General features: G+C 39.5%; 1 protein-coding gene across 1 annotated transcript; it reads left to right on the top strand.

The window, feature by feature from the left end:
- On the top strand, positions 1-27,737 carry cplx3 (complexin 3). The gene is given in 13 exon segments (NM_001011205.1): positions 1-196; positions 1,906-2,060; positions 2,998-3,105; positions 4,679-4,740; positions 7,887-7,986; positions 8,085-8,208; positions 8,663-8,718; positions 8,906-9,023; positions 10,256-10,443; positions 17,362-17,429; positions 19,332-19,449; positions 19,933-20,054; positions 27,568-27,737. Coding segments are annotated over 13 exon segments (1,419 nt in total). The 5' UTR covers positions 1-33; the 3' UTR covers positions 27,605-27,737.
- The last annotated feature ends 3 nt before the right edge of the window (positions 27,738-27,740 follow it).

Here is a 27,740-nt window from a genome sequence, read left to right as displayed (position 1 = left end):
GCCTCTGAAAAACCCCACAGTTTTATTATATAAATGTCTCCTCTCCATTGCTTTATTCTGCTTCTCTCCCTCCTTCCCCACCTACCCACAGCTCAGGATCAGCCTGCTCACAGTAGGTTTGAATATAAGTACAGTTTCAAGAGACCTCATGTCACACTTCCTGATGGGACATTACCCTTCTGGAACAAATATGGAGGTAAGTTGATTAATTCAGAATTTTGGCTGTATAAACAAATGTGATTCATATGTATGTAATAGAAATCCGCAATATAGACACAAATATTCATAAATATATATATATATATATATATATATATATATATATAGCTTTGATAGTTATATTAACAGCATGTGGTGACCTGAAACAACATATTGAAATCTAATAATGTTCACGGAGGTCTAAGCCCCTTCTCTCTCGAAAGATGGGAATACAGGGGTGATAGTAATCAGTTTCCTTTATAACTAACATAATATGTTACAACAGTGATTGCCAAGCTCTGAGGCTGCCCACCCTAAAGTCAGATGCCTGGAACTGTAGCTGGGGGGTGGCTTATGGCTAATTAGGGTAAGACATGGGGAAAAAACACTTTTAATATATTGCAGTTAAACTGAATCCAGTCAGCTCTGAAAATGATCTGCTTTGTCCCTGGCTTTGGAATTGTCTTTCTGTGTTTACTGTTACCAGAAAGCAGACTGATCAGAAGCCTGCATTTTTATTTTGATATTATTGTTGTATTTATATTAAGGCCTCCCATATCAATGGAATACCTGGATGCAGGGGTCAGTGAGCCTAGTGACTAAATAGTAATATTAGTTGCAGCCTGGAAAGTCATATAATGTGCCTGTAGGTTTACTTACCTGTAGGTTTACTTACTCTTACAAAAGAGGGGATTGATCAATTCACATTCCCCAGTCCCCTTTCAGTGGTAATTTAGTATCTGTGCAAGTGCATATACTTTTAAAAATAAGGTTTTTGGTACAATTTATGGTCACAACTGTTCTAACACATGATAAATGTATGACTGTAACTTTGTAACAAAAACCCTGTTTTGGAAAATGTATGCACAAAATAAATTGCTAATAAAACATGGGGCCTGGGAATGTGCATGAACCAATCCCCTCTCTTCTGTATGTTTGTAGGAAATGTGGTCAGATCAGTCACACTTCCATTGCATTGTACTTATATTTTACTTATACAGGTATGGGACCCATTATCCAGAATGCTCGGGACCAAGGGTATTCCGGAAAAGGGGTCTTTCTGTAATTTGGAACTCCATCCCTTAAGTCTACTAAAAATCAATAAAACATGAATTAAACCCAATAGGATTGTTTTGCATCCAATAAGGATTGTTTATATCTTAGTTGGGATCAATTACAAGTTACTGTTGTATTATTACAGAGAAAAAGGAAATCAGTTTTAAAATTCTGAATTATTTATTTAAAATGGAGTCTATGGGAGACAGACTTTCCGTAATTCTGAGCTTTCTGGATAATGGGTTTCCGGATAAGGGATCCCATACCTGTACTTGGGTTGCTCCTACAAAAAAATGTGCCACTAGTAATATCCCCCAAATTTTGTAATTGCAAATTGCGTTACACTTGTGGCCAGCCAGTAAATATTGCATTTTGCGGGAATATATTTCAAATTATTATGAATAATTATAATATTTAAAATTATTTTTTTCTGTGAAAAAATAACAGTAGATTGTACTTATTGGTAACTTAGCTGCATGAATCCATATTGGTGGCAAAACAATCCTACTGAGTTTATTTAACGTTTAAATGTTTTTAATAGAATGAAGGTATGGTGAGCCAAAATAGGGAAAAACTCAAGTTGCAAGCATTTCGGATAACTAATCCCGTACCAATGTGGAGTGAGTAACTGTGCTATTTTCATTTGTGTAGATGCGATTGCCAGTCAAGATGAAGTCCGGCTGGTTCCTTCTCTTAAGCTACATAGTGGATCCATATGGACCATACACAACGCCTCTTTCCCGCACTGGGAGCTTGAGGTGTCCTTTAGAATTGCAGGACATGGACGTCAGGGAGCCGAAGGACTGGTGAGAGAAATTAAATACTGAGGTCTTTTTTTCTGCTTAACCAAATAACCAGAAAGAATAAGGGCTATCAAAGAAATTCAATGTGCATGGTTGCTGTGAAATCAGCTAAGCCCTTAAGTATATTTCATTAAAATTTCATTTGTATCCTTTATTAAAGAGGAAGATCACATCTTTCGTCTGGTCTTTATTTTTTTTTATCACTTTTGATGTATTAACCTTCTTTTCTGCTTCTTGTGAGTGGTAGTCAATAGCAACTTACACATTTGAGGGGCTAAGAAAGACCACTGTACTGAATGTCTTACCTGGACCCACAGCCCTGCACCTGATGCACTTCCACCATCCTCTCCTATTACAGCCCACAAATCTGTCCACTCCTCACATGCCCACTGTTCCTGTCTGTAGCCACCAGAGAGGCAGAACAGGCGCAAGGGAGGGGGTGGGGTTAAATTCATGCAGGCAGAATATAAAAAATAACAATTAAAAGGCAGAATTCCTACAGTTTTTATTAAAGCCATTATGATAAAAATAAATCTATTTCATACTATAGTTTATATAAACCAAGCTGCTGTGTAGCCATGGGGGCAGCCATTCAAAGGAGAAAAGGCACAGGTTACTTAGCAGATAACAGATAAACCCCCATTATAATCCACAGTGCTTATCTGTTATCTGCTATTTAAACTGTGCCTTTTCTCCATGGCTGTTCTCATGGCTACACAGCAGCTTATTTATATAAACTATAGTAGTGTTACTGTAGCAAACACACCTGTTTTACCAGAGCAGGCCAACAGTGCATTATATTTAAATTACTTTGATATAGGTTTATTTTTTTGGTGTTAATAGAAGTTCCATCAATTCCTTGTTGTTTCTTTGCTGTGAATACCATTATTTTGGAACCAGAGAGCGCTTGCCGTAATAACCGATCTTCTGTTTGTGACAGGCGGTGTGGTATACGAAGGAACCAGGACGGCTAGGACCAGTATATGGCTCTGCAGATTTCTGGGATGGTGTAGGAATAATATTTGACACTCATGATAAAGATCACAAGGTATAATGCAGATGGAAATGTCAGAGTATTATAACACTCTTATGGGCCGATTCACTAAAGGTCGATAATGCTTATCGCATGCTTTTTTGCGTTAAAAAGCATGCGATAATTAAGTCCCGATTCATCAAAGTAATTTTGCATGCATTAAGACGCATATCGCATGCGCAAAAAAATGTACTATCACAATGCATTACTTACCTCGCATTGCGTTAATTCTCACATAGAAATAATACTAATGCATGATTCACAAACACATAGGCGGTACTTTAAGAAAATTGTGGTTCATGAGCTTTTGGCAACACAACATGGACCTTGCAGTGGGATTTTTTCAAGTATGTGTTTGCCCTAGAGTGATGCATCCTCCAGTTTTCAGGGAAATGGTCATTTTAAGAACAGTAGTTTTCCGAAAGTAATGGTTATGTGTGTAAAATCGTGCGCTAATATAGCAAGCGGCAAAATATATTGTGCGCAGTGGGAAATAACACACACGGCGGGAATTAATGCAAGAAAAATGCTCATCGCAAGTTAAATAACGCAAAGAACATTGTGTCTTAATTATGACGCCTGTCATTAAGTCGCAAAAAATAAGAAGCGGTAACATTTTTAACGCATGCTATAAATAGCGCTCGTTTTATCGCCCTTTAGTGAATCAACCCCTTAGTATGAGCACCCCAAAACACATACTATAGCCCTAGAGTCCATACTTAGCACCCATAAATATTGTTTCCGTGATGTTAAATAATAAGCATTTCTGCTGGTTTGTGTTTTATTGCCAAATATCTGATCAAAAACCTTTGTGAGTGGGAATTCCAGTGGTGTATTAGTAGAAATATTAAAGCAGGGCCAAAGGAATTTAAATGTACATTTTATTAGCATACAGAAAAGGTATAACAAAAGCACTAAAAATATATATTGACCATTTTCAGAAGCAGATGGCTACAATTAGGACGCCACTTAAAACTGGAAGGAGCAGCAATAAGAAAACACCCATATACGGAAAGGGCGGTAGATATGGAATAGGTTTCTAGTGGATCTGGTGTGGGTCAGTGTAGTTGGGATTCAGATATTCATGCTATAGATACTGGTGTTTATAAAACTAAAAAATATGTACAGTATCTATTAACAATGCTCTTAAATGTACAGACTAGCTCAGCATTTGGCTCTATTCTGCAGTCACATTTCTGAGGCATCTGGGGAATGAAGTCTGCGCTCTATCTGGATTCTCACTGTGTGGGAAAGCCTGCTGTGGTTAGCGGCAGAGTTTTCACCTGCACCTCATAATCAAAAGGTGTCAGGGACTTTTTAAGTCAAGAATGTCAAATTCAGGACCCCAAAAGTCATGAATTCTATCTCCCAGCATTCCTTATAGTTGCAGTTTTTAGCAGTCAGAGATCTGCTAAAAACTAACCACTCATCTCTGGCTTGAGTGTTAGTTGCAGCTTTATTGAAGTTTCAGCTTTTGAAACACAGACAATAAATATTTTATCCCAAACTACTGTATATACTAGGAATGTGTATATATATGTATACATTATATACTTAATTAATACCTGCCTCATCCTCATCTGTTCAGGACGATAACCCGGCAATATTGGTTGTGGGAAACAATGGAGAGCTGAGTTATGATCACACCAGGTATTGTACCATCATTATTACAATTGATGGCCATATTAGTCAGACAATGAGAAATCTGTGAACGAGAACTACACATCTCTAACTACCCCATCCAATACAAGTCTTCATCTTTAATTCATTTAATTTAATTAAGAAAGCTAGCCCCTGTAGATTCATCTTAAGCTGCATTGAGGTCTGTCATTTAAGACCTGTGAATACACTCTTACCAAGAATCTCGGTATTATTTCCTCGCTAATGTTTGAATTATTTTACTAACAAAGTTGCTAAACTACACCAGGGCAGTAACTCATAGCAATAAATCAGATATTTGCTTTCATATTTCAATTTGTATTATAGACTTTTTAATTCTAATTATTGATTATTTGCTATTAGTAACTTCATTTGTGCAAATACAATAGACCCCAAGCACAAGCCCACAACAATTTCAAGTCACTATATGCACCGTATTTACTAACCTTCTCCTTTTGGTTATCCTAGCTCTCTAATTATATTACTTTTTCCCTGCAACACAATCAAAGCAAATGAACTGTCCACTAAAAGCCGAACAACTGTCACCCCCACTACTTTTTCATGAGTTACCTGATTTTGCTTCTCTCCCCCAATCTCCCGCCATCCAATAGCATTCCCCCTAAACTAAGGGTAGCAAACCAATGGTACCCCCCATTGTTGCACCCTAGGCACATGTCTCTTCTGCCTTCCCTGGTTTTACTTTCTCTAAACTAGAATAGGATACTGTAACAGACTGGCTCATTTAAAAGTGGAGAGATAAATTAAGTTTATTTTACAAAGGATATAGAATGTTGGCTATTTTAATTATTTCAGTGGAAGAGTAGGAAAATTGGAGAAACTTGTGTATATGTAGCCAAGCGCTCCTGTTTCTGTGTATTTTTACACATGGGATCCTAAATGTGGCTGATGCTTCTCTAGAGAGGAAAACAGAGCATATGGGCGCTCCCTCCTTTCTCTCTTACCCTCCTACTCGTGGTGTCCCCACGCACATATGTGCACAGCACAATGCTCTCTGTCTTTCATTAAACAGCTCTGGAATAAAAATCCCTCTTCTTGAATTTGGTCACAGCCTAAAAGTTGGTTTAATCTATGTTAGAGAAGAATAATGTTACCCAGGGTCTTACCTTGCATGAATAATTCTACAGATCCAAAATGAATCACAATCCACTAAAAATAAATTTACTGGGTCTGTAATGTAATGTAAAATGGTGTCTGAAGGGAAAGGGTATGATATCTCAGTCACTGACAGATTATGTTCTGTGGAACTGCACTATGTTTACCTGCACTGATATTTTTGGGTTCCCCCCCCCAGAATATACAGATTGCCAGTCTTTGCATGCTGAATGTAAATGCTTTTATAATGGGGTTTATACAAACTGTACTGTCAGCAGCAGCATTGCTAACCTGGCCAGTGGGACAGGGAATCTTATTTGCAAGTTACATAGTTACATAGTTACATAGGGTTGAAAAAAGACCTGTGTCCATCAAGTTCAACCCATCCAAGTAAACCCAGCACACCTAACCCACACCTACCAATCTATACACTCACATACATAAACTATAAATACAACCACTAATACTAACTGTAGATATTAGTATCACAATAGCCTTGGATATTCTGATTGATCAAGAACTCATCCAGGCCCCTCTTAAAGGCATTAACAGAATCTGCCATTACCACATCACTAGGAAGGGCATTCCACAACCTCACTGCCCTCACCGTGAAAAACCACCTACGCTGCTACAAATGGAAACTCCTTTCCTCTAATCTAAAGGGGTGACCTCTGGTGCGTTGATTGTTTTTATGGGAAAAAAGAACATCCCCCAACTGCCTATAATCCCCTCTAATGTACTTGTACAGAGTAATCATGTCCCCTCGCAAGCGCCTCTTTTCCAGAGAAAACAACCCCAACCTCGACAGTCTCACCTCATAGCTTAAATCTTCCATCCCCTTAACCAGTTTAGTTGCACGTCTCTGCACTCTCTCCAGCTCATTAATATCCTTCTTAAGGACTGGAGCCCAAAACTGCACTGCATACTCAAGGTGAGGCCTTACCAGGGACCTATAAAGGGGCAAAATTATGTTCTCATCCCTTAAGTCAATGCGGTTTTTTTTAAGACAGCACTTTATTTGCTTTAGTAGCCACAGAATGACACTGCCTGGAATTATACAACTTGTTATCTACAAAAATCCCCAGATCCTACTCAATTAAGGATACCCCCAACACACTACCATTTAGTGTATAACTAGAATTTATATTATTTCTACCAAAGTGCTTAACTTTGCACTTTTCAACATTGAATGTCATTTTCCATTTTTCTGGCCAGTTTTCCAATTTTGTCAATTTCATTTGTGTTTGGTACTTCTGGCCAGCACTGTCAGTACAAAGTAATTGAAAAAGAAGGGGCTGCATTTACTTCTGCATTCCCTCGTGGTGGAACACATGATCCACTGCACAGGAACATAGGTACAAATGCTTGTAAGAGCCCTAAACACTCCTGCTGCCTCCCTTTCACTGTAATGGAACATACCTTTTTGTCTAAAAATTCTCATCACAGTATCTTTTAGCATTTCCAGTTCAAGTGACCGCAGGGGTGGATTTAAGTATTTGTCTACCAACTGTTAGATGTAAGAGGAGAAAAACTCCCCATGTGCCATCAGCTTTATGCAGAATTGTTTGCTGCTCTGCCTGATTTTGTCTCATATCTGCTAGATGTGAATAGGCAGTGATTACTTTCTCATGGGATCCCAGGAGCTACTGTGCCTTATACAGGTATCACTAGAGGAAATTCTAGCCAAAAAAATAAAAAACAAGGCTTAAGACTTTTGCTAAATACACAGGTTTCACAGGTTTAACCATACAAAATCAATAGCATTATTCAGTAGTAATCATTTTGTAAGGGTTTCTGAAAGCTGGCTGCCCTTACATTGAATTCCCTGTCAGGTTGCTCCATACACTTTGCACACTGTAGGTTAGTACACTGTGGCTATGATGGGCTGATTTCTAGTTCAGTTGTCATATGTTAGCCTGGTAACCTAGGTTAGCCTAGGTATCTCCATAGTGTAGGTTTTTGATGAATGTACCATGAAGACATTACTTTTTCTCTTAAATTGCAATTATTCTTTGTTCCTGCAGTGATGGTTTAAGTCAGGCCTTAGGCTCCTGCATTTACAATTTCCGGAATACTATACGGCCTTTCAGGGCAAAAATCAGATACTACAAGAGGACTCTTCGGGTGAGCAATCAGTAATAGTTATATAAGCGTGTGTTTATTATATATATTATTTATTTATATTTGCATTTATAACAAAGTTATGTTTTCCTCTTCGTTAGGTCTCTGTATTTAAAGGTCTGTCCCCAAGTAATGATGCATTTGAGCTGTGCGTGGAGGTGCAGAACATGGTGATCCCACCTTCTGGCTACTTTGGAATATCCGCAGCTACAGGAATTATTGCAGGTAGAAGATGCTAATTATAAATGGTGACGGAAAGGACACCTTTATAAATACTACTGCAACAATATAGTACTCTATTTTGGTAGATTAATGAATAGAAAATGAAGTCATTGTTATGTTTTAGAATATTGTGGGAAGCCATCCCTAGCATAATATTTATAGGGAAAGTCCCTTGGGTTACATGTACATTAAAATGTATTGTTCTACATCAGTGGTTCTCAACCTAATGCCGCGACCCTTTAATACAGTTCCTCATGTTGTGGTGACCCCCAACCATAAAATTATTCCGAAGACCATCGGAAATATGTGTTTTCTGATGAAGACCCCTGTAATATGGATGTTTGACCCTCAAAAGGGTCCCGACCCACAGGTTGAGAACCGCTGCTCTAAATGATGTGTGGTTTTTAGGCAATGAAACTTTTTTTTTAATAATGCTTTCTTTCCTTCTCATGTACAGATGACCATGATGTACTCTCATTCTTGACGCACAGTCTGAGTAGGACTTGGCAGGAGGTGATTATGCTATGGTTGGGGCCCGTGTACCTGTTTATATGGGCTTGAGGGTTCTAATGCTAATCGATTACGGAATATTTGGTTATACACTTATACAAAGATGTTATATAGATTAAGTGCCATGTTCACAGTAGAAGGAGGTCCTTTCCCAGTACTGTAGCTCATGCAACTTTGTGTTATTTTTCAGTCTCCTGCATCGCAGATCCCAGACTCTGAAAAGGAAAAGTTTGAAAAAGAGTTTGAAGATTTTCAGAAGGAACTAGACAAAAATATCAGGGATTTTCAGAAAGAACATCCTAAAGAGGGTCGGTCTTCTGTGGTATTCCTGTTTCTTCTCTTGTCTGCCTTATCTTGACTTGTTATTGCCATGGATGTCTTTAAGTACTATATTGTCTTTGTGTGAATTTTGAAGCCCTTATTGACCTATTAAAATCTATAGTGATTTAAGCTGACCACAAATGAACCAGTATCTAAATGGTACAACTGATAGACTGGCCAATAGATGGGCTGTAAGTTAGCCAGTGTAATCAGCCTTTGCCTAAAATGTGCTTGTTATCTATTTTTGTTTCTAAACATTTTGCTAGTTTAGAGCCTGCAGGGTAAAACTGGCTGCAAGTGGGGGTTTTACAATGTAATTCTGCCTCTTTTGGAACACACACATTAATAGCCAAATTGCATAGGTCAAATAATATGGCACCTGTAAGAGAGGTTCAACTCTTGAGGGCTGTGGCACACAGGGAGATTAGTCGCCCGTGACAAATCACCGGTGGGATGACATACGCAGCGCCGGCGATTTGCCGAAAATGCCAAAGTTGCCTCGAGAGGCAATTCCGCGATCGCGGCGCCGCGTATGCCATCCCACCGGCGATTTACATTATCTCCGGTGGGATGTCATATCAGGGAGATTAGTTGCACCTGATCTCCCCATGTGCCACAGCCCTGACACTCTCTGTCACTCAATAACCCATGCACACTCTTTTCCTTTCCAGTCTCTTGCTCTGCTGTTATTCTTCTCCTTGTCCATCACTCTTTTCTATTAGTGAAGAGTACAGGTATGGGACTAAGACCTAAATGCTCAGGACCTGGTGTTGTCCAGATAAGGGGTCTTTGTGTAATTTGGATCTCTGTACCTTAAGTATTCTCAAAAATCATTAAAATATTAATTAAGCCCAACAGAATTGTTTTGCCTCAAAAAAAGGATTATTTATACTGTAGTTGGGATCAAGTACAAGGCACAGTTTATTATTACAGAAATAAAATAATAATTACATTTACTTGCTTATAATGAAAATTATGGGAGATGGCCTTCCTGTAATTCGGAACTTTCTGGATAACGGGGTTCCAGATAACAGATCCCATACCGGTATTTACATCCTTGTCCTATTTCCTAGGCTTGCAAATGCTTTTCCTTTGCTGTTTTACTTACATTTTATAGTGCTTCTTTCTCATTGGCCCATATCCTCTCCCTTTAATTTTCTCTTCCCTTTACTGCCTCAGTTCTCGTACTAACATTCTGATTTCTCCTTATCTGTTCCAGACGATGACACCTTTGAATCAGAGAGTCAGCGAGAGCTAGACATGGTTCTGGGAGGACAAAACCGTGTGCTTGAGGAGCTAAGGATATTGAAGGGGAGACTGGGTATAACTCTGGAGGAGCAAAAGAGGTTCCGAGCGAATCTGAGTGGTTCTGCAGCCAATGAGACCACAACTGTAAAGAAGGAACAGGTTAGTGTGCAAGTCAAGGGAGGCAGAGAAATTCAATCTGTATAAATTAATTATACTTCCATAGTTTTGTATATTATTTCTCAATTTTTTTGTAACAACAATCAGAAGAAAATTACATTTTTTTACAAACTTAATAAATTCATGCGTAATATGTTATATATAGTGCAGCAGGCAGTGTTGCACATTCTTACATCACTAGAAGTAAGGCCTGAACTTTTATTTGACCAGCTGATTTTAAAGTTTAAAATGATGAAGAATTCTAACTAACTCTTCCTTTGTTTAAAGCAAAGACTGCATCTAATATCTAAAGGCATTCATGTCTCTGGACCTAGATATACTAAAATAATAAATAAATAATAAAAAATTATTACTAGGGAAGAACAAACTTTTTTTACCCTGTACAGTTTCACAGCGAAATCTGCATTTTTTGCCAGCAGCCAAAATAATTGCAAATCCGTGCTTAAATTTCACTGAAAAAAGGCAGTCTGTTGCATTGGATAAAAGAACACATACAGCGTTAATAACTGCCCTTTCCATGCTAACCTTTAGAATTAGAGCCCTCACCTGTATATCTAAGAAGCTCTCCATGCACAGTATAAGAAAGAAATTTACAACATTGGCATTTTTTTCTATGAAGAACAGTTGTAACACAGTGGAAAGGAGCTTCCCTATTAATGTTTGGCAGTGTATTTGCTATTGCAGAACTAAAAACTCTGTAAACAAAATATTTCATTAGTCCATTGAAGCAAATTCATTTTGGAGAAATCTTGCAATTTTTCCATGGTTTCACTAATTTTTTTGCCAAAGTGAAACAAGCCAATTTCATTAATTACTTATTAATAAGGTTCTATACTTATTTTAGACTATCCCCACTTTGGTCTACAGGTTTGGTTAATGCATTTAACCAAAAGATACTGGACTCTTCATATAGGGTAAAAAAGCAAAAAGCAACATAGTTTTGGGGAAAAAAAACTTATGTAGGCCAAATCCCAAAGCGATGTTTAGGGTTTTCTAAACAGAAAACATTATTACTTTGTTATACTGCTCTCACACACATTCTGCGCATCTCCAATCACAGAGATAACAAACCACAGGTGCAAAAAGACCAAGATTGCTGTCTAGCGTCTGTATGTGCCAAGTTCTGGCTAGATCCCACAACTCTTCAACACCCTTAATAACAAATAAGACCATTAAACAACTTGACTATGTTATCAGAAACTGTTTAAAGATCTTGGTGAACCCAGGCTCAATGATCCCTATCATACACAACCCAGATTTTGTTCAAGGAAAGAATAAAACAGGACTTAAAAAAAAAAGACTGGGCAGAGAAAATAGTAATGGAAAGGAGAAAAGGTAATAGGTGGACCTCAAACACAAGGCTGTCCAACTGGAGGCCAGCGGGCTGAATGTGGCCTTCAAAGGGTTCCCCCCCCAGTCTGTTCAAGGGCTCTACAGACTTTATTGTGTATCATTTTAATATGATCTGGCCTTTCAAAGTAATGTATGACAAATAATTTGCCCACTACATGTAATAAGTTGAAGGGCACTGCTCTAACAACTAACATACAGCTGACTTATGTGTTGACAATGCATATATAATTCGCCCCTTTACCCTTCCTAAATCTTTCTGCCATATTTGGAGGCTATGGGGCTCATTTATCAGAGTACGATCGCTTCTGAATACAAAAAATCATATTTTTTCAAGTTTTCATACTGTGCATATTTTTTTGCAACTTTTTTGTTAATTTGCATGACTTTTTCGTACTTTGCGACAAAAAGTGCAACAATTTGTGTGACAAAATCGAATTTGTCACACCGAGTGCAAAAGTTTCGGATTAATTCAAGCTTCGGTATCGTGACTTTCCTTTGGCCAGGTTGGAGCTGCAGAGTGCCATTGAGTCCTATGGGAGACTTTCCTTGGGCCGGGTTGGAGCTGCAGAGTGCCATTGAGCCCTATGGGAGACTTCCCTTGGGCCAGGTTGGAGCTGCAGAGTGCCATTGAGCCCTATGGGAGACTTCCCTTGGGCCAGGTTGGAGCTGCAGAGTGCCATTGAGCCCTATGGGAGACTTCCCTTGGGCCGGGTTGGAGCTGCAGAGTGCCATTGAGCCCTATGGGAGACTTTCCTTGGGCCAGGTTGGAGCTGCAGAGTGCCATTGAGCCCTATGGGAGACTTTCCTTGGGCCAGGTTGGAGCTGCAGAGTGCCATTGAGCCCTATGGGAGACTTTCCTTGGGCCAGGTTGGAGCTGCAGAGTGCCACTGAGCCCTATGGGAGGCTTTCCTTGGGCCAGGTTGGAGCTGCAGAGTGCCATTGAGCCCTATGGGAGACTTCCCTTGGGCCAGGTTGGAGCTGCAGAGTGCCATTGAGCCCTATGGGAGACTTCCCTTGGGCCAGGTTGGAGCTGCAGAGTGCCATTGAGCCCTATGGGAGACTTTCCTTGGGCCGGGTTGGAGCTGCAGAGTGCCATTGATTCCTATGGGAGGCTTCCCAAACCATGCACAGAAGGATCAAAGTCAGAAAGGTTTTGCCGCTGTTTACGATCGTTCGGATACGAAAATTTTGTGACTTTCGGATGGCCAATATGATATTATCGTGACTAATATGATTTTTTCGTAAGCATTTTCGTGACATTTCCGATCATCAGAAATTATCATATCTAATCCGAATTTTACTCATTTCTGGATTCGAACTCGTACTTTACTGAATCAGCCCTTTAGTGTTCAAAGAAGATAAAGGAAAGAGAATTATTATGTACAATATAATCAGTGTGAATATTATAAGATGTTACTCCAGTGATTAACAATAATTAATACAGAATATACAAACAAATGATTAGGGAATTGTGTTATCATGCAGTGTTTTACAATAAGGCTTTGGTCTGGCACAATGATGCAAAGCACTGTAACTGTAAGCAAGCCTAAAGGCACTTGAACAGTTCTTGCCCTAGGCAGTCTCTATGAGTCGGCTCTAACGCATTACAGCGGTATATGGGACGTAAACCTACCAGTAAGCTTGCTGGCACTCAGTACTCACAGGGTTAAGTCATTTGTTCACTGAAGAAAGGATGCTAAAGGCTAGACCTGACTCATGGAGCTTTTGTGCTTTGGAACTGATCAGGTTCCTCCAGGTCTCATGGAGACACATGTATGTAATAAATATGTATCAAATGAATACATACAAACACTACAATTGTGAATCTGTCTTCATTTAAGTGCATCTAATTAAGATTTTCTGTGTAGCTGAAGCCATCAGCTTCTAATTTAAGACCCAGTGGTGTGCAGCATGTTCTAGTGAAATCCATCTATGTTGCAGATGAACTCAGGAACACTTTTTTGTAGTCACCAGTACAGCCTCTTAGGTAACCCTTACCACACAAATTCCCAATGAACAACATGATCAGCATAAAGTTTCCAGCCACTGGGCCCAGCCTGATGTCTTCTTCCTGCTCCTTTTTTCCTGTTAGGGATGCTGTACCTTCTTACAGACTTTCAGAACAGGGGTCAGCCTTGCATTTGAGACACTAAGCCCTACTTAGCTATAAGTCCCTCTTCCACTGGGTCCCTATCTGGACAAGGTAACGCTGGAACAATGACCTCTTACTCTCTTCTCTTTGGTACCTCACATCTCCCTCGCATCATTCACTTGTTCTTCTTATCAGCCAAAGAGAAAGTAGTGATATATATTTACTTACAAAAATAAAGTCAACGCGTTGGGCTATAGGGTTATCAACCTGGACTGTATTATATGAGCTGCTGATTGTACTGCAGAAACTTGTAAGTGCAATATATTTTAATTAATAAATATATATAATTTATTTTATACTATGGGAGCACGCCCCTCTCTTTTCTTTTGATTGTTCACAGAATCTATTGGCTTGACCAGCTGTATTGAGGAGGCAGCACCCCATATCGACAACAATACTTTGGATTTACCTTTTGATTAACTGCATAAAAGTTTCACTGACTATTTGCAGAAATATAACTTGTTTTTCCTTTGTTTTGTTGGTTTAGCTCCCCTTTCTTTTTGTGATTATGTTTAAAGAGAACATAGTACCTTGTTCTTTCTGTAATATAGCCTCTCCTTGGCCTCTTGCTCCTTAAAAGCCACCTGGTGGCTGAACTATAAATAGCAGCATTTACATAAAAGAGGGTTTCTATTCCTCACATACATTCCTGCCTGTGTACAGATACATTTTTTCTGCACCATGTACAGAAGTAAGGCTGCTTTTCTACATTCTCAAGATGTATCATAGTTACACATTTCGGCCACAATCTCAAAATCTTTTGGATCACTTTTGCAATAATATTTTTCTCTTTCTCTACCAGTGTGTGTTTTGGCCTTGTGTTTACAGGGCTGCTTCTGACTGCTAATTCTCTTCTCCCTCTGCTTGTGGCAAATTCCTTACCTCCTCTATTCTATACCTCCTAAACTCCACATGTAAAATTGTAGTCTTTTTGGCCAAGCCCAGTCCACCCAGTCACATTCACAATCCAGCCCAAAACCTGTGTGGGGAAAATGTCTGACATTGCCCCATGTGCGGTTCCCCGTATTTAGCAGATTTGGGAGACTGCTGATCCTAACAGAACCAGGTGTCTTATTTCAGAACAAAATAGGATTTCAATGCAAATGCCTGGAGCTATAAGAGGATTGCTGTTATATCAGTCATCTTATAGATTTAGGTTTTTGAGCCTATTTCCAATACTACTATACTTATAACTATAAATGTGGGTAACTATGTGGATAACTGCTTTAGTATGTATTTTCCAAATGTAATACATTTATACATTTGTATCAGCATAGTGACCCCTCTGTTAGCGAAAATGGGTTATATCTAAGACCATGCAGGAACCTGATACGCTAAGCAACCAAAGGGTTTGTTTCTGAGATCAACCTCAGGCCGTTAAGGTATAAAGGATCTGCTGAGAACCAGAGCCTGGGTGTACATTCTTTCCTGTGGAGTAGATTCCTTATATTAATAACATGTTAGAGTGACATATAAAGCAACCAATAACCGATACAAGAGGTGAAGAGGGCCCTACCCAAAAGAGCTTACAATACTGTCAAATGGATCCATAGCTGTCAATGTTCCTTTCCTAAATGCTGCATGACAAGGGTGTGGGGCTTAGCAGGAACGTGTAGAGCCATGCCTTATTGTGAACTTGGTCAGGGCTCCTAATCCAGTACTTCCTACAGTTTAAGTGATGGTGTATTGCTAATGCACACTAAACAAATCTGTTCCTGCAAGGATGCTGAGGATTATTTTAATGCCCCTCAAACAGGAAGGAAATAGTAGGCTTTTTCATCCAGGAGAGCTTTTTGCTTCTATACTGATATATGTCTCATTCTGAGGAGGATGCCCCCCCCCCCCCCCCCCCCACACAACTTTGTTAAATTCTGCCTAGCACTCATAGCAGCACCTTTCAAATTAACACAGATTCTTTCTATCTAGCTCTAAAGGCAAATCTTTCTGAACACTGATTTAAAAAATAACAATTTTCATGCTAATTTGGATTGGATGGCTGGGCCAGAGAACGATTATGTGATCCGCTCACTTTGGGGAAAGAGCTTTTATAATGCAGGGAGTCCAGACGGGTCACAGCACTGAGGATTTCATTTCATACTATTTCCAGCTTATCTTTCTATCGGCTGGACTGCCCCATCTTCATTTCATTCATTACTTAGTATGCCATGGTCTTAAACCTCTTACGATTTGAAGGATTAAAAGCTTAAAGGGTTTTCTTTTTTGTTTCCTGTTTTCATCTCCTAGCACAACATAAAATGCATTACAATATGCAGTCATACTCCATGCTCCATTTCAATGATTGGAAGCTAAATATATCTCACCCTGTCTGTCTGAACCCAGGACTCTCATGATAAATCAGCATTAGACCCAAGGCTGGAATAAAATGATGTATATAAACATAGTAAAGTAACAACTTTAGTTTGGGAATGGAGGTAGCGACTGGGTAATTAGTTGACGGGACTACTTTTTTTCTGAAAATTGCTGTAAGTAATCGCCCGTCTGTCTTCACCCTTATTGTTACTTGCCAATACATGCTGAGTGGTTTGATTCTTGTTTCTGGGGATGTCAGCATTGTAGCAGTTAATGATGTTTTTAAACCAAAATGAACACTTTGTGTAATGAAGCAATAATTAAATGAAATTGCTGTTGAACAATAGCGGCTGCTTATTGATTTTCAAGAATTGTTTGAAGACTCCATTTCTTGCTGAGGAATTCTGAAACTTTTTAATGAATTTTGGTAGATATTTTTACATTTTGAGTGGCCTTATGAATTATATGTTATATCTTAATGTGTATGCATTGGTAGACTGGCCACTTACCTATTGATTGTAAAATTTGTGTTATATTGAGTAAACAGTATTTGAATTCCACACAATCTATTTATATTTTATGATTCCTTGTGGAATCTGTGCTTGGTTGGAGCCACCAACTTGTGGAATTCAAATTATTATTTAACACTGGGAGTTGGTATATTGAAAAATGAAATGCCCTATCACTCCAGGGGCAACAGAACCTCAGTCGTTCCTTTTGTTGATACAGTGAGATTTAATGTCATTGGACCCAAATGGAGGGGGAAGGGTTTTTTAAAGTCAACTTACCATTCTGCAAGTTGAAACCATGTAGAGGTAAAAATAGAGAAAAGTGGAATGAGGTGTGATTGGTAATCTTCAAAGCAAGTAATTTAGGTGGCAGGAAGAAATAGCATGAACAGCAGCCTGGAGCATAAAAGCAGTAAAGTACAGGGTAAAGGTAATGGAGAGCAAAATATTTTATATTAAATGTCCCCTAGTCTATGGTTTCCTACACATAATTTGCACCTGGGCAGTAAACTATGGCAACCAATCAGTTATTTTGTATGGTGATGACATCTAAAGTTCTTATGTCCTGCACTTCAGGGTGAAGATAAATTGAAAGCTGCAGTGAATGGAATTCGAGAACTTTTGGTCAAGGTGCAAGACTTAAAGTAAGATCTTATGTGTACTTAAAAATATTTTCTAATATATCTTTTTAGACTTTCTCTGCCTACCGACCATAAGCATATTTAGGCAGGAAGCACACATGGGTACATAAATGGATTGTAAAAACTGTGCTTGTTTGTATCTATTGCATTCGGATATACTGTATGTCCCACTGGGTGAAGTATGTACAGTATTTGTACTCTATCTGTACAATGTGCCCACCTTCATCCCTTATAACCACTGCTTGGAACACATTCAAGGTGTGTTTGAATGCATTGTGCATTGAACACAGTGTGCATGTAATTTTTACAATCCCTTTTCACACACTACTATTAAAGGGATTCCTGCTCCCAGTGGGGGAAACTTCATGTTCACAATAGGCTATGGCTTTATATGGCTTTAAATTTGAGCTTGAGCAGTTCTGATTGGAAGTCTGCCAGTAAGAACTCCATCCACTTTGCACACTGTGCTCCTCATTGAGTATCATTAGCAGCAGTGCCAGGTGTATGGTGCAGTTTTGCCTGTTTTTGTTTTCTGCCAGAGGGCAGTGGCATCAAAATGTCCATGTACCATTAGCTTATAAGCTTACAATCTACTTTTTAAGGTACAGGAAATTGTAACACAATCTGCCTTATCAAGCCTTATATGTTACACTGTTTATTAGAGAGCAAACCTCTATGTTCCTCTCTTCTGATCCAGTTTGTATGTATGTGTATTGCTATTCATGCAGTGCTATATCTATACACAGCACTGTACATTTTACATTAACTTCATCAGAAAGAACATTTCAGCCCTGCGGACAAGTGACCTTGGTTATATTTACATATTTTCAACTCTTTCTATCTTCCCTGAGGTCACCAGTAACCTTATGATTTGCTATGAGCAGGCAGTTCCTTCCAGTATATTAAATATGTATATAGTAATTAATTACTCCTCCAAAGCAATACCGAGGGCTTTCTCCTTTCCCTGTTTGGTTGCATTTGGTTTGCATTTAAATCAGAGAAAACTCAAAATTCTGGGTTAATCCTATTTGATTTCGGCATATTAGACAGAAGATAATTTAGCCTCTTTGCAAATGAACTTACTGCTTGAGGGCAAACTGAAGCAACATGGGAAGGATAACTGAAATTGCCATTGGACTTAGGGTTATAGACTATTAAAGGGGTTATAACACCAAATACAGAATTCTAAATAATGAAATAAAATGTATTTTTGAGTACCTTTCCGACATGCATTAATTAAACATTCACAGGTCATTTTAAAGTATAATGTAATTTCTATTGAAAGCAGTATCACAGTATGTCCTTTGCTATACCCAGCATTGCTTGTTCTGACTATGTGTACCAGCAATGTTGGGATCAACCTGTTACGGATAAGCCATCGACCCCAGCTAAAGGGGCAGAATCAGCATCTTAAATTTGCCTGCGTATGGCCGGCTTAAGACTGGAGTCAAAGTCTAACAGCCAGTCAGTGGGTACAACATAGTCTATATGTCACCTAATGATTTGGTGTTAGCATCATCACACAGGATATCACATAACTATACAACTCCAAGTAAGAGCACACATATAGACAAGCATCCCTCTTACTTCTCATACATTTAAAGGTGATGTGAAATAGCACAACATAAAATGAGACTACTCTGTGTATCTTTCTAAGACTCTGGCTGCCATTACATGCCTCAAGTAAATCTCTCTCTGAAAGTATTTCTTCTAATCAATAGAATGTTCTGATATGGTTATTCATGCTTATATGGATGAAACTATAGGGTGACCATACTTTTATGTGGTGGGTAAAGCATTAGCAAATGTAGGCCTAAACAATAGGAAAGTGTGAGAAGCAGACCTGAGAGCACAAAGTTGCATTTATACAAGCTTAGCTTATCAGTATCTAACTTTTATTCACAGAGGAAGCATTGTAAAGGTGGCAGAGAAAGCTAAAGACCTGTATCCTTCACCAAGCAGCAACTTTACTGAGGATTTCAGCATGATAAAGAAAAACCTACAAAGCCTGGTCAAAACTTCGGTGAGAATGATGTCCCTGAGTGGTAAAATAGCACTGCCCACAGTGCAGGATCTGCTAGTGTACATCTATAATACCAACATTGTGCCCTAACTTTCCATATCCTAATGGGGTCTTTGTCTGGCACCAGACATATTTCTAGGCAAGTTCTATGTGTGCTCATTAGTTGCCAGAAAGTGATAAAAGCAGTTTGTAGCACAAGGAGCATCAGCAGAGCTGGGCTGTGATTTAGGAATTCTAATGGAATTGTGGCAAAATCACTGCATTGTATAAAAACAAAACAAGGGGATTTATGTCCAAAATTTGCATTATGTACATTGTGGTGGCTTTGTAAATAAGCCATTGTTACTCTTAGCAAAGATTCCTAAATTACAACAGCTGGAAGGCACAAACAAGTAAAGTATGTGGAAAATTGAGAAAAGCCTGTGTTTCTGTGATGGTAAAAAAGGTAAAGTGATGGTAACAGTACTATATGTTTTCCTCTAGGGCAGCACTCACAATTTGCAATGTCCAACCAACACTGACCAGTCTTCCTGCTTGACAAGTGGCGTTTTCATCACATTCCTGCTGCTCCAGATCACATGTTTAACCTTCTATCTGTTATTCAGGTGAGTTCTTTCCTGGAGGACTTACTGCCAGCAGCAGTGTGTGACTTTTCAGTTAAGAATGAAAATGAAATCGTCATTGCCAACATTTTCACGTGATTCCTACTGACACATTACATAGTTACATAGTTACATAGGGTTGAAAAAAGACCATTGTCCATCAAGTTCAACCCATCCGAGTAAACCCAGCACACAACCTATACTAACCAATCTATACACTCACATACATAAACTATATATATACAACCAGTAATACTAACTGTAGATATTAGTATCACAATAGCCTTGGATATTCTGCTTGTTCAAAAACTCATCCAGGCCCCTCTTAAAGGCATTAACAGAGTCTGCCATTACCACATCACTAGGAAGGGCATTCCACAGCCTCACTGCCCTCACCGTGAAAAACCACCTACGCTGCTTCAAATGGAAGCTCTGTTCCTCTAATCTATAGGGGTGACCTCTGGTGCGCTGATTGTTTTTATGGGAAAAAAGAACATCCCCCAACTGCCTATAATCCCCTCTAATGTACTTGTACAGAGTAATCATGTCCCCTCGCAAGCGCCTCTTTTCCAGAGAAAACAACCCCAACCTCGACAGTCTCACCTCATAGCTTAAATCTTCCATCCCCTTTACCAGTTTAGTTGCACGTCTCTGCACTCTCTCCAGCTCATTAATATCCTTCTTAAGGACTGGAGCCCAAAACTGCACTGCATACTCAAGGTGAGGCCTTACCAGGGACCTATAAAGCGGCAAAAATATGTTCTCATCCCTTGAGTCAATGCCCTTTTTTATACAAGACAGCACTTTATTTGCTGTAGTAGCCACAGAATGACACTGCCTGGAATTAGACAACTTGTGATCTACAAAAACCCCTAGATCCTTCTCCATTAAGGAAACCCCAACACACTACCATTCAGTAGATAGTTTGCGTTTATATTATTCCTACCAAACTGCATAACTTTGCACTTGTCAACATTGAACCTCATTTTCCAGTTTGCTGCCCAGTTTTCCAATTTTGTCAAATCGCTCTGCAAAGCGGCAGCATCCTGCATGGAACTTATAGTTTTGCACAATTTAGTGTCATCAGCAAAAATAGAAACAGTACTCTCTATGCCCACCTCCAGGTCATTAATAAACAAGTTAAAAAGCAAAGGACCAAGGACTGACCCCTGCGGTACTCCACTAACCACACTGGCCCAATTAGAAAATGTTCCATTTACCACCACTCTTTGTACTCTATCCTTCAGCCAGTTCTCTATCCAATTACAAATATTATGTTCTAGGCCAATATTCCTCAATTTGATCATTAACCTTCTGTGCGGTACTGTATCAAACGCTTTAGCAAAATCTAAGTAGATGACATCAACTGCCATTCCAGCATCAAGGTTCCTGCTCACCTCCTCATAAAAGGCAACTAAATTAGTCTGGCAAGATCTGTTACGCATAAAACCATGCTGGCACAAACTAATAGTATTGTGAACTGCAATGTATTCAACTATCCTATCCCTTATTACCCCTTCCAGAAGCTTTCCTACTACTGATGTCAGACTAACAGGCCTATAGTTTTCAGGCTGAGAACGAGATCCCTTTTTAAATAACGGCACCACATTAGCAATCTGCCAGTCTCTCGGCACCATGCCAAACCTCAACGAATCCTGAAAAATTATGTGAAGAGGCTTGGCAATCACAGCGCTCAGCTCATTTAATACCCTGGGATGAATCCCATCCGGTCCTGGACCTTTGTTTACCTTTACATGTTCAAGTCTCTTTTGAATTTCCTCCCGAGTGACCCATGCGCCAGTAGCTAAATTACTAGCACTGGGTATATTAAAAGGGAAGCCTTCATTATCTGGCTCCTCAGATGTATAGACAGATGAAAAATAAGAGTTCAAAATTTCAGCTTTTTCCCCGTTCTCATCAACCAACGTACCTCCCCGTGATAATAAAGTTCCCACCCCTTCTTGCTTCATTTTTTTACTATTCACATAATTAAAAAATAATTTTGGATTCTTTTTACTCCTAGCTGCAATATCCCTTTCCATCTCTATTTTAGCTTGCCTGATAGCTTTTTTGCATGCTTTATTTGCTTCCTTGTACCTGATGAAAGTTTCCGCTGTCCCAGCTAACTTGAATGCTTTAAAAGCACGTTTTTTATTACCAACCTCGACCTTAACTCTTTTATTCAGCCATAAGGGTTTTGCTTTGCGATGCCTCTCCTTGCTTACAAGGGGAATATACTGTTGTGTATACCTGCAAAGCAATGTTTTAAAGATGTTCCATTTTCCTTCTGTGTCTAACCCCATGAAAAGCCTTTCCCAGTTGACACATTGCAGAGATGCCCTTAAACTGGCAAAGTCTGCACGTCTAAAATTGAGCGTTTTAGTTACTCCCTTATAGAGCTGTCTCTGTAGCATTATCTCAAAGGAGACCATGTTGTGATCACTGTTCCCCAAATGCTCACCCACACAAATGTTAGAGATAAGTTCAGTATTATTAGATATTACCAGGTCCAAAATAGACTCATTCCGAGTAGGTTCTTGAACCACCTGAAATAAAAAGTTGTCATTTAGCATATTTACAAACCTACTAGCTTTTTCTGACTTAGCCACCCCATTACTCCAGTCAATGTCCGGATAATTAAAGTCCCCCATAATAACAACTTGACCCAGTTTTGAAGCCTCCTCCATTTGCAAAAGTAGCTGGGCCTCATCCCCCTCATCTATACGGGGTGGTTTATAGCATACACCAATGATCATTTTCTTTGTGACCTTCAGCCCTACTGAAATTTCTACCCAAAGAGATTCAACGTTTTCATTGGTAATGTCTTTATTACATGGCTTTAAATCTGACTTTACATAAAGACAAACCCCTCCACCCTTTTTAATCCCTCTGTCCCTCCTAAAAAGCGTATACCCATTTAAATTCACTGCCCAGTCGCATTTTTCATCCCACCAGGTCTCAGTGATACCAATTAAGTCATAATTTTCAATACATGCAATAGCCTGCAGCTCCCCTATTTTTCACGACAAGCTACGCGCATTAGCCAGCATGCAGCGGAGATTACTACTTCTTCCTCTACAGCTTACATTAGCTAAAGGACAGTTAGAGCTAAGGTGAAAATTAGTCTGTTTCCCTTGTAACAATGGAAGCTCCTTATCTGATAAACTATATGCCCCCCTCACTCCTCCCCCACAACCCTTTACTGGTCCCCCTGCCCCATCTACACTAGCTCTCCCATAAGAATCTAGCTTACCAACCCCCCCCTTGTCTAGTTTAAACACTCCTCCAGCCTCTTAACCATTCTCTCCCCTAGCACAGTAGACCCCCTTCCATTGAGGTGCAATCCGTCAGGGCTGTATAGATTGTACCCCAAAGAAAAGTCAGCCCAGTGCTCTAGGAACCCAAACCCTTCCTTCCTACACCAAGACTTTAGCCACGCATTTAGCTCCCTAAGCTCCAGCTGTCTCCCTAAACTAGCACGCGGCACCGGCAAAATTTCCGAAAAAATTACATTGGAGGACCTTTGCTTAATTTTAGAGCCTAGATCCCTGAACTCACTCTTTAAGGTCCCCCACCTACCGTTCATTTTGTCGTTAGTACCGATATGTACCAAGACAGCCGGGTCATGCCCAGCCCCTCCCAATAATGTGTCGACCCGATCAACCACATGCCGAACCCTGGCACCAGGAAGACAGCAAACTGTCCGGTTGAAGCGATCCGCTCGACAGATTACCCTGTCCACTTTCCTAATGATTGAATCCCCTATAACCACCATCTGTTTAGGCCTAGCTCTGCTCTCCTCCCCACCACTACTAGAGAAACTGGTCTCCCGGCTGTTAGAGAGATCAGCCTCATCTAGAACCGCCAGTCCAGAGTTCACACTCCCATCTTCTTCACACAATCTGGCAAATCTGTTGGGATGCGCAAACCCTGGAGCAGCCTCCCTTTTTCTTTTCCCCACACTCGATTTTCTAACTGTCACCCAGCTTACTGCCCTATCATCCTTTCCTTGCTCCCCTCCCCCCATACTATCTGACCCCGCTAGTTCTTGTTCAGTTAGCAAGAGACTTCTTTCAAGATTGTCAATAGAACGCAGTGTTGCAACTTGTTCCTCTAGTGCTCTAACGCGAGCCTCTAAAGTGGCAACTCGCTCACATCCACAACAGAGGTATGCACTTTGGAACTGTTGTTCCACAACTGCATACATGCGGCAGGCTGTGCACTGTGTCATACCTTCAATGTTGCTGCCACTCATTCTCCCAGTTACAGAAACAGTTAAACAAAAATTGGTGAAAAAAGGCTATTAAATAAACAAAAAATTGGGGAACTGCCATGAGCCTAATGAGTTACAATAGGTATTTGGGAGAGTGAGGAGTAATGGGCAGCAGCAACAGGAATGGAAAGTATGACAGTGAGTTGTTGTGAAGGGATAAACAGTTTGCAGCAAGAGAAAGCAGTACAACAAGGAGCTGTAGTGGCTCCTAAATAGAATAAGAACAGTAGGGATGACAAGGGAAGCAAATTATGCCAGTAATGGGGGCTTAGGAATGTAGAGGGTCCTCAAAGATATGTGGTTTCATTATGTTTGCTGTGCGATTTTAGCCATGAGGCAAAGAATGAAGCATGCTTTATGGCTAAAATGGCATTCATGGGGATGAAACATTATATAAATAATGAATAATAAATGTAGATTCCCATGTCATAAAACTGCTGTCCATTATAAGAACTGCATCAGCCTGATAACACTGCAGAAAACCCCTTAAGCACCCCTTTGTGTCTTCTCACAATATTATTTCTGGGCTCCAGAACAATCTGTACAAAGTGCTAACAGAAGAAAAACCTGCCAGAGCTGACATTAATGTATTCTTATTGCAGATGGTGTTATATATAAGGGTTCCATCTGGAGCAAGAAAAATAATCTCTCCTTTATCAGCCCCTTTTATATATGGTTTTAGCATTAACCCATTCACTGACACATGCCATTTGTGCCACAGAATAGGAAAGCATTTAAACAACCCATGTTATTATTACGGTTTAATTCAGCATTTTATTAAGTGACAGATGGTGATGGGAAATGGAAATAGATGGTGCTACACTGCTTATGTTAACTGGATTTAAAGGGAAACTAGATATATTTATATAGAATATGGAATTGGAAAGTTTCATGGAAAACTAAACCAAATGTTAATACTTTTTTGATTAACAAATGTAGTGTTTTTTATATTCTGTTATTTTCAGCTCATTTATTTCATGTTAATTCTGCATGCTCAGAGTAAGTCCTAGCTACTTTGGGCAGACTGCATCAGTGGACTTAGTTCTTGCAGCAGAATATTAGCCTTTCTCCTAGCCAACCAACCAAATATGAGACAGTGTTTAATCTGTTAGACAAAGGTCCATGAGGTGTTTTCAAAGACAAATATGAGCCAGGCTTGCCTTTTAGCTTCAGCAGTTTGGAAGAGTAAGGTCATCACATTAGTGCAAGTAAATACAATTAATTCTCCCTCGTATATGAACAACACCAATGTAAAAGCATAAGGCATCTGAGCGGTCACTTGCACTGGAGGCAGTCCTAATCAAACAGCAATGTAGCAGCACCTCCCACACCTAATTAATCCATGAGGAGCTAATTGACAATGTGCAAACGGAGTAAAAAGTGTGTGAGTGGAATTGAAGGCAATTTGTGGATATCAAAGTGCCATTTGGATATCATATTTTTTTGGAGATCATAATTTGAAATGGAATTTAAAAATGAATATTTTATTTACAACAGTTTTTAATCTGTCTTCTTATATACATTAAGCATCTGAAATGATAGGAACTCTGATACAGTAAAGGTGCATAAGGACTTAAACTTGAAAATCTGCAGCTGAAGCTATGAGGGCTAATTCTGCAGTGACTATATATAGACAGCCACTGTTGTGTTGCCAGGAAATATACAGATCTGGTGCACAAAAGTCTGCCTAAATTCCCCTGTGAATATTTCAGTGAAATTAAAAAATATACTGATCTTTATACTATGACGATCAACAAGCACAATCAGCAGTAAATAACTACACAGCACGAGAAGAATAATGAATGGATAATTAGTTTCAGATGTTTAATGAACGTAGGCCTTCAATAACAGGCAATTAAATGTTCCATTGTATGAAGTGTGTGCCAGCAGCATTACGCAACTGCAGCCAGAATACCCAGGACGCAGTATAAAGTCTGTACAGGAGAGGAGATTTCTGGCATGTGTTAGAATAGACTGAGCTCAACATATTAATCGTACAAACTAGGGATGCACCAAACCCACTTTTTTGGGTTCTACTGAACCCCCCCTGATGGATTCTACCGAATCCCGAACCGAATCCTAATAAGCATATGCTAATTAGGATCATGAAGGGTTAAAAGTTGGTGCGCGCGCGGCTACAAAATCCCCCCCAAAATTTTAGCATATCCTAATTAGGATTTGGTTCATACTAACTGGAACTTTAAGGCTGATGGGCCTCATTTACAACAAGGCCTCTGAGCCCCAGGGGACAGTTTTTGAGGCAGATCACCAGCATGACAGCATGATTTTATGCACTGGCACTGGTAAATCCTTGCAATCTGTTCAAATAATGAGACTGGAGTTTCTCAATTAGAGTTCAGTGTTAAAGAAGGCACCTGTGAGTGCACTGGCCTGCTGGGCTAGCATAAGGAGTCCAAGTGTCACAGAGCTAATCAAACCCTGAAGTAGACTAAGCAGTAGTTGCAAAAAAGGGAGCTGCTGTACAAAAAGGTTTTATGCATTTCAGTCTTTTTATTAACTCTAGTTTATTCATTGCTGAGCATTTCTTTTCATACACAGATATTACAGATAGCAACAACAGTGCAAGCAAACAAGTACAAATGTACAAGTACAAGTGTACAAATACTTCAGGGATTCAGTGGCAGGTGTCAAGACAGATAAGTGGAAAGAGGCTTTTGACCCATAGGGCTAATATACAGATTGGAAGACAGAAGAAGTTTGCAGGATGCAGTCATAGGATCAGAGCATGGTTGAGCAGATAGGCTGAGAAAGGTAAAGATTTTGACAATGTCAGAAAGATGCAGCTGGTTTTGTCTGTGATGTAATTGTGACTAGAAAAGAAGAGAATCAAAGATTGCCCAAGCAGCAGCATGCTTAACTGGGTTAATGAGCATCCTGTCAACAGCAATAGTGAAGATGGGAGGGGCCACGTTAAGGTGGAAAATAATCAATTTTATTTTTGGTAGGTTTGATTTGAGATGATGCTGGCCTCTACCATTTCTTTGCTTTTCCCACATGTATTGGGCTCCTCTCTTATTCCTTGCTTGCTTTCCTTCTTTCAAATGTCATTGTAGCGGTGACATGACCCAGGGGCCTCTACAACAGCAACATACACTGCCACAATACAAGAGGGAAATGTAGGGAGTCTTTGGGGTCACTTGGGGGTCTTCTCATTTTCTTACAGATATCCAGAAATAGCAGAAAAAGAATGAACCTAAAATATATTCTTCAATGTCTGTACAGCAGCAAAAAGGACTGTGGCACTAAGAAAGCTTATTAAGTGAGTTTGAAGAAGAACAGAAATCCAGACCATCAGGACGAAAGAGAACATCAGCTCCATTAAATGCAAGCTGTCTGATTCTGAATATTTTTTACTTAAATCTAGATTGTGGAAATTAAAGCTATTAACAGAATAA

The sequence above is a fragment of the Xenopus tropicalis genome, chromosome 3 (assembly GCF_000004195.4).
Source record: "Xenopus tropicalis strain Nigerian chromosome 3, UCB_Xtro_10.0, whole genome shotgun sequence".
NCBI lineage: Eukaryota > Metazoa > Chordata > Amphibia > Anura > Pipidae > Xenopus > Xenopus tropicalis.
This window is presented reverse-complemented; position numbering and strand designations above follow the sequence as displayed.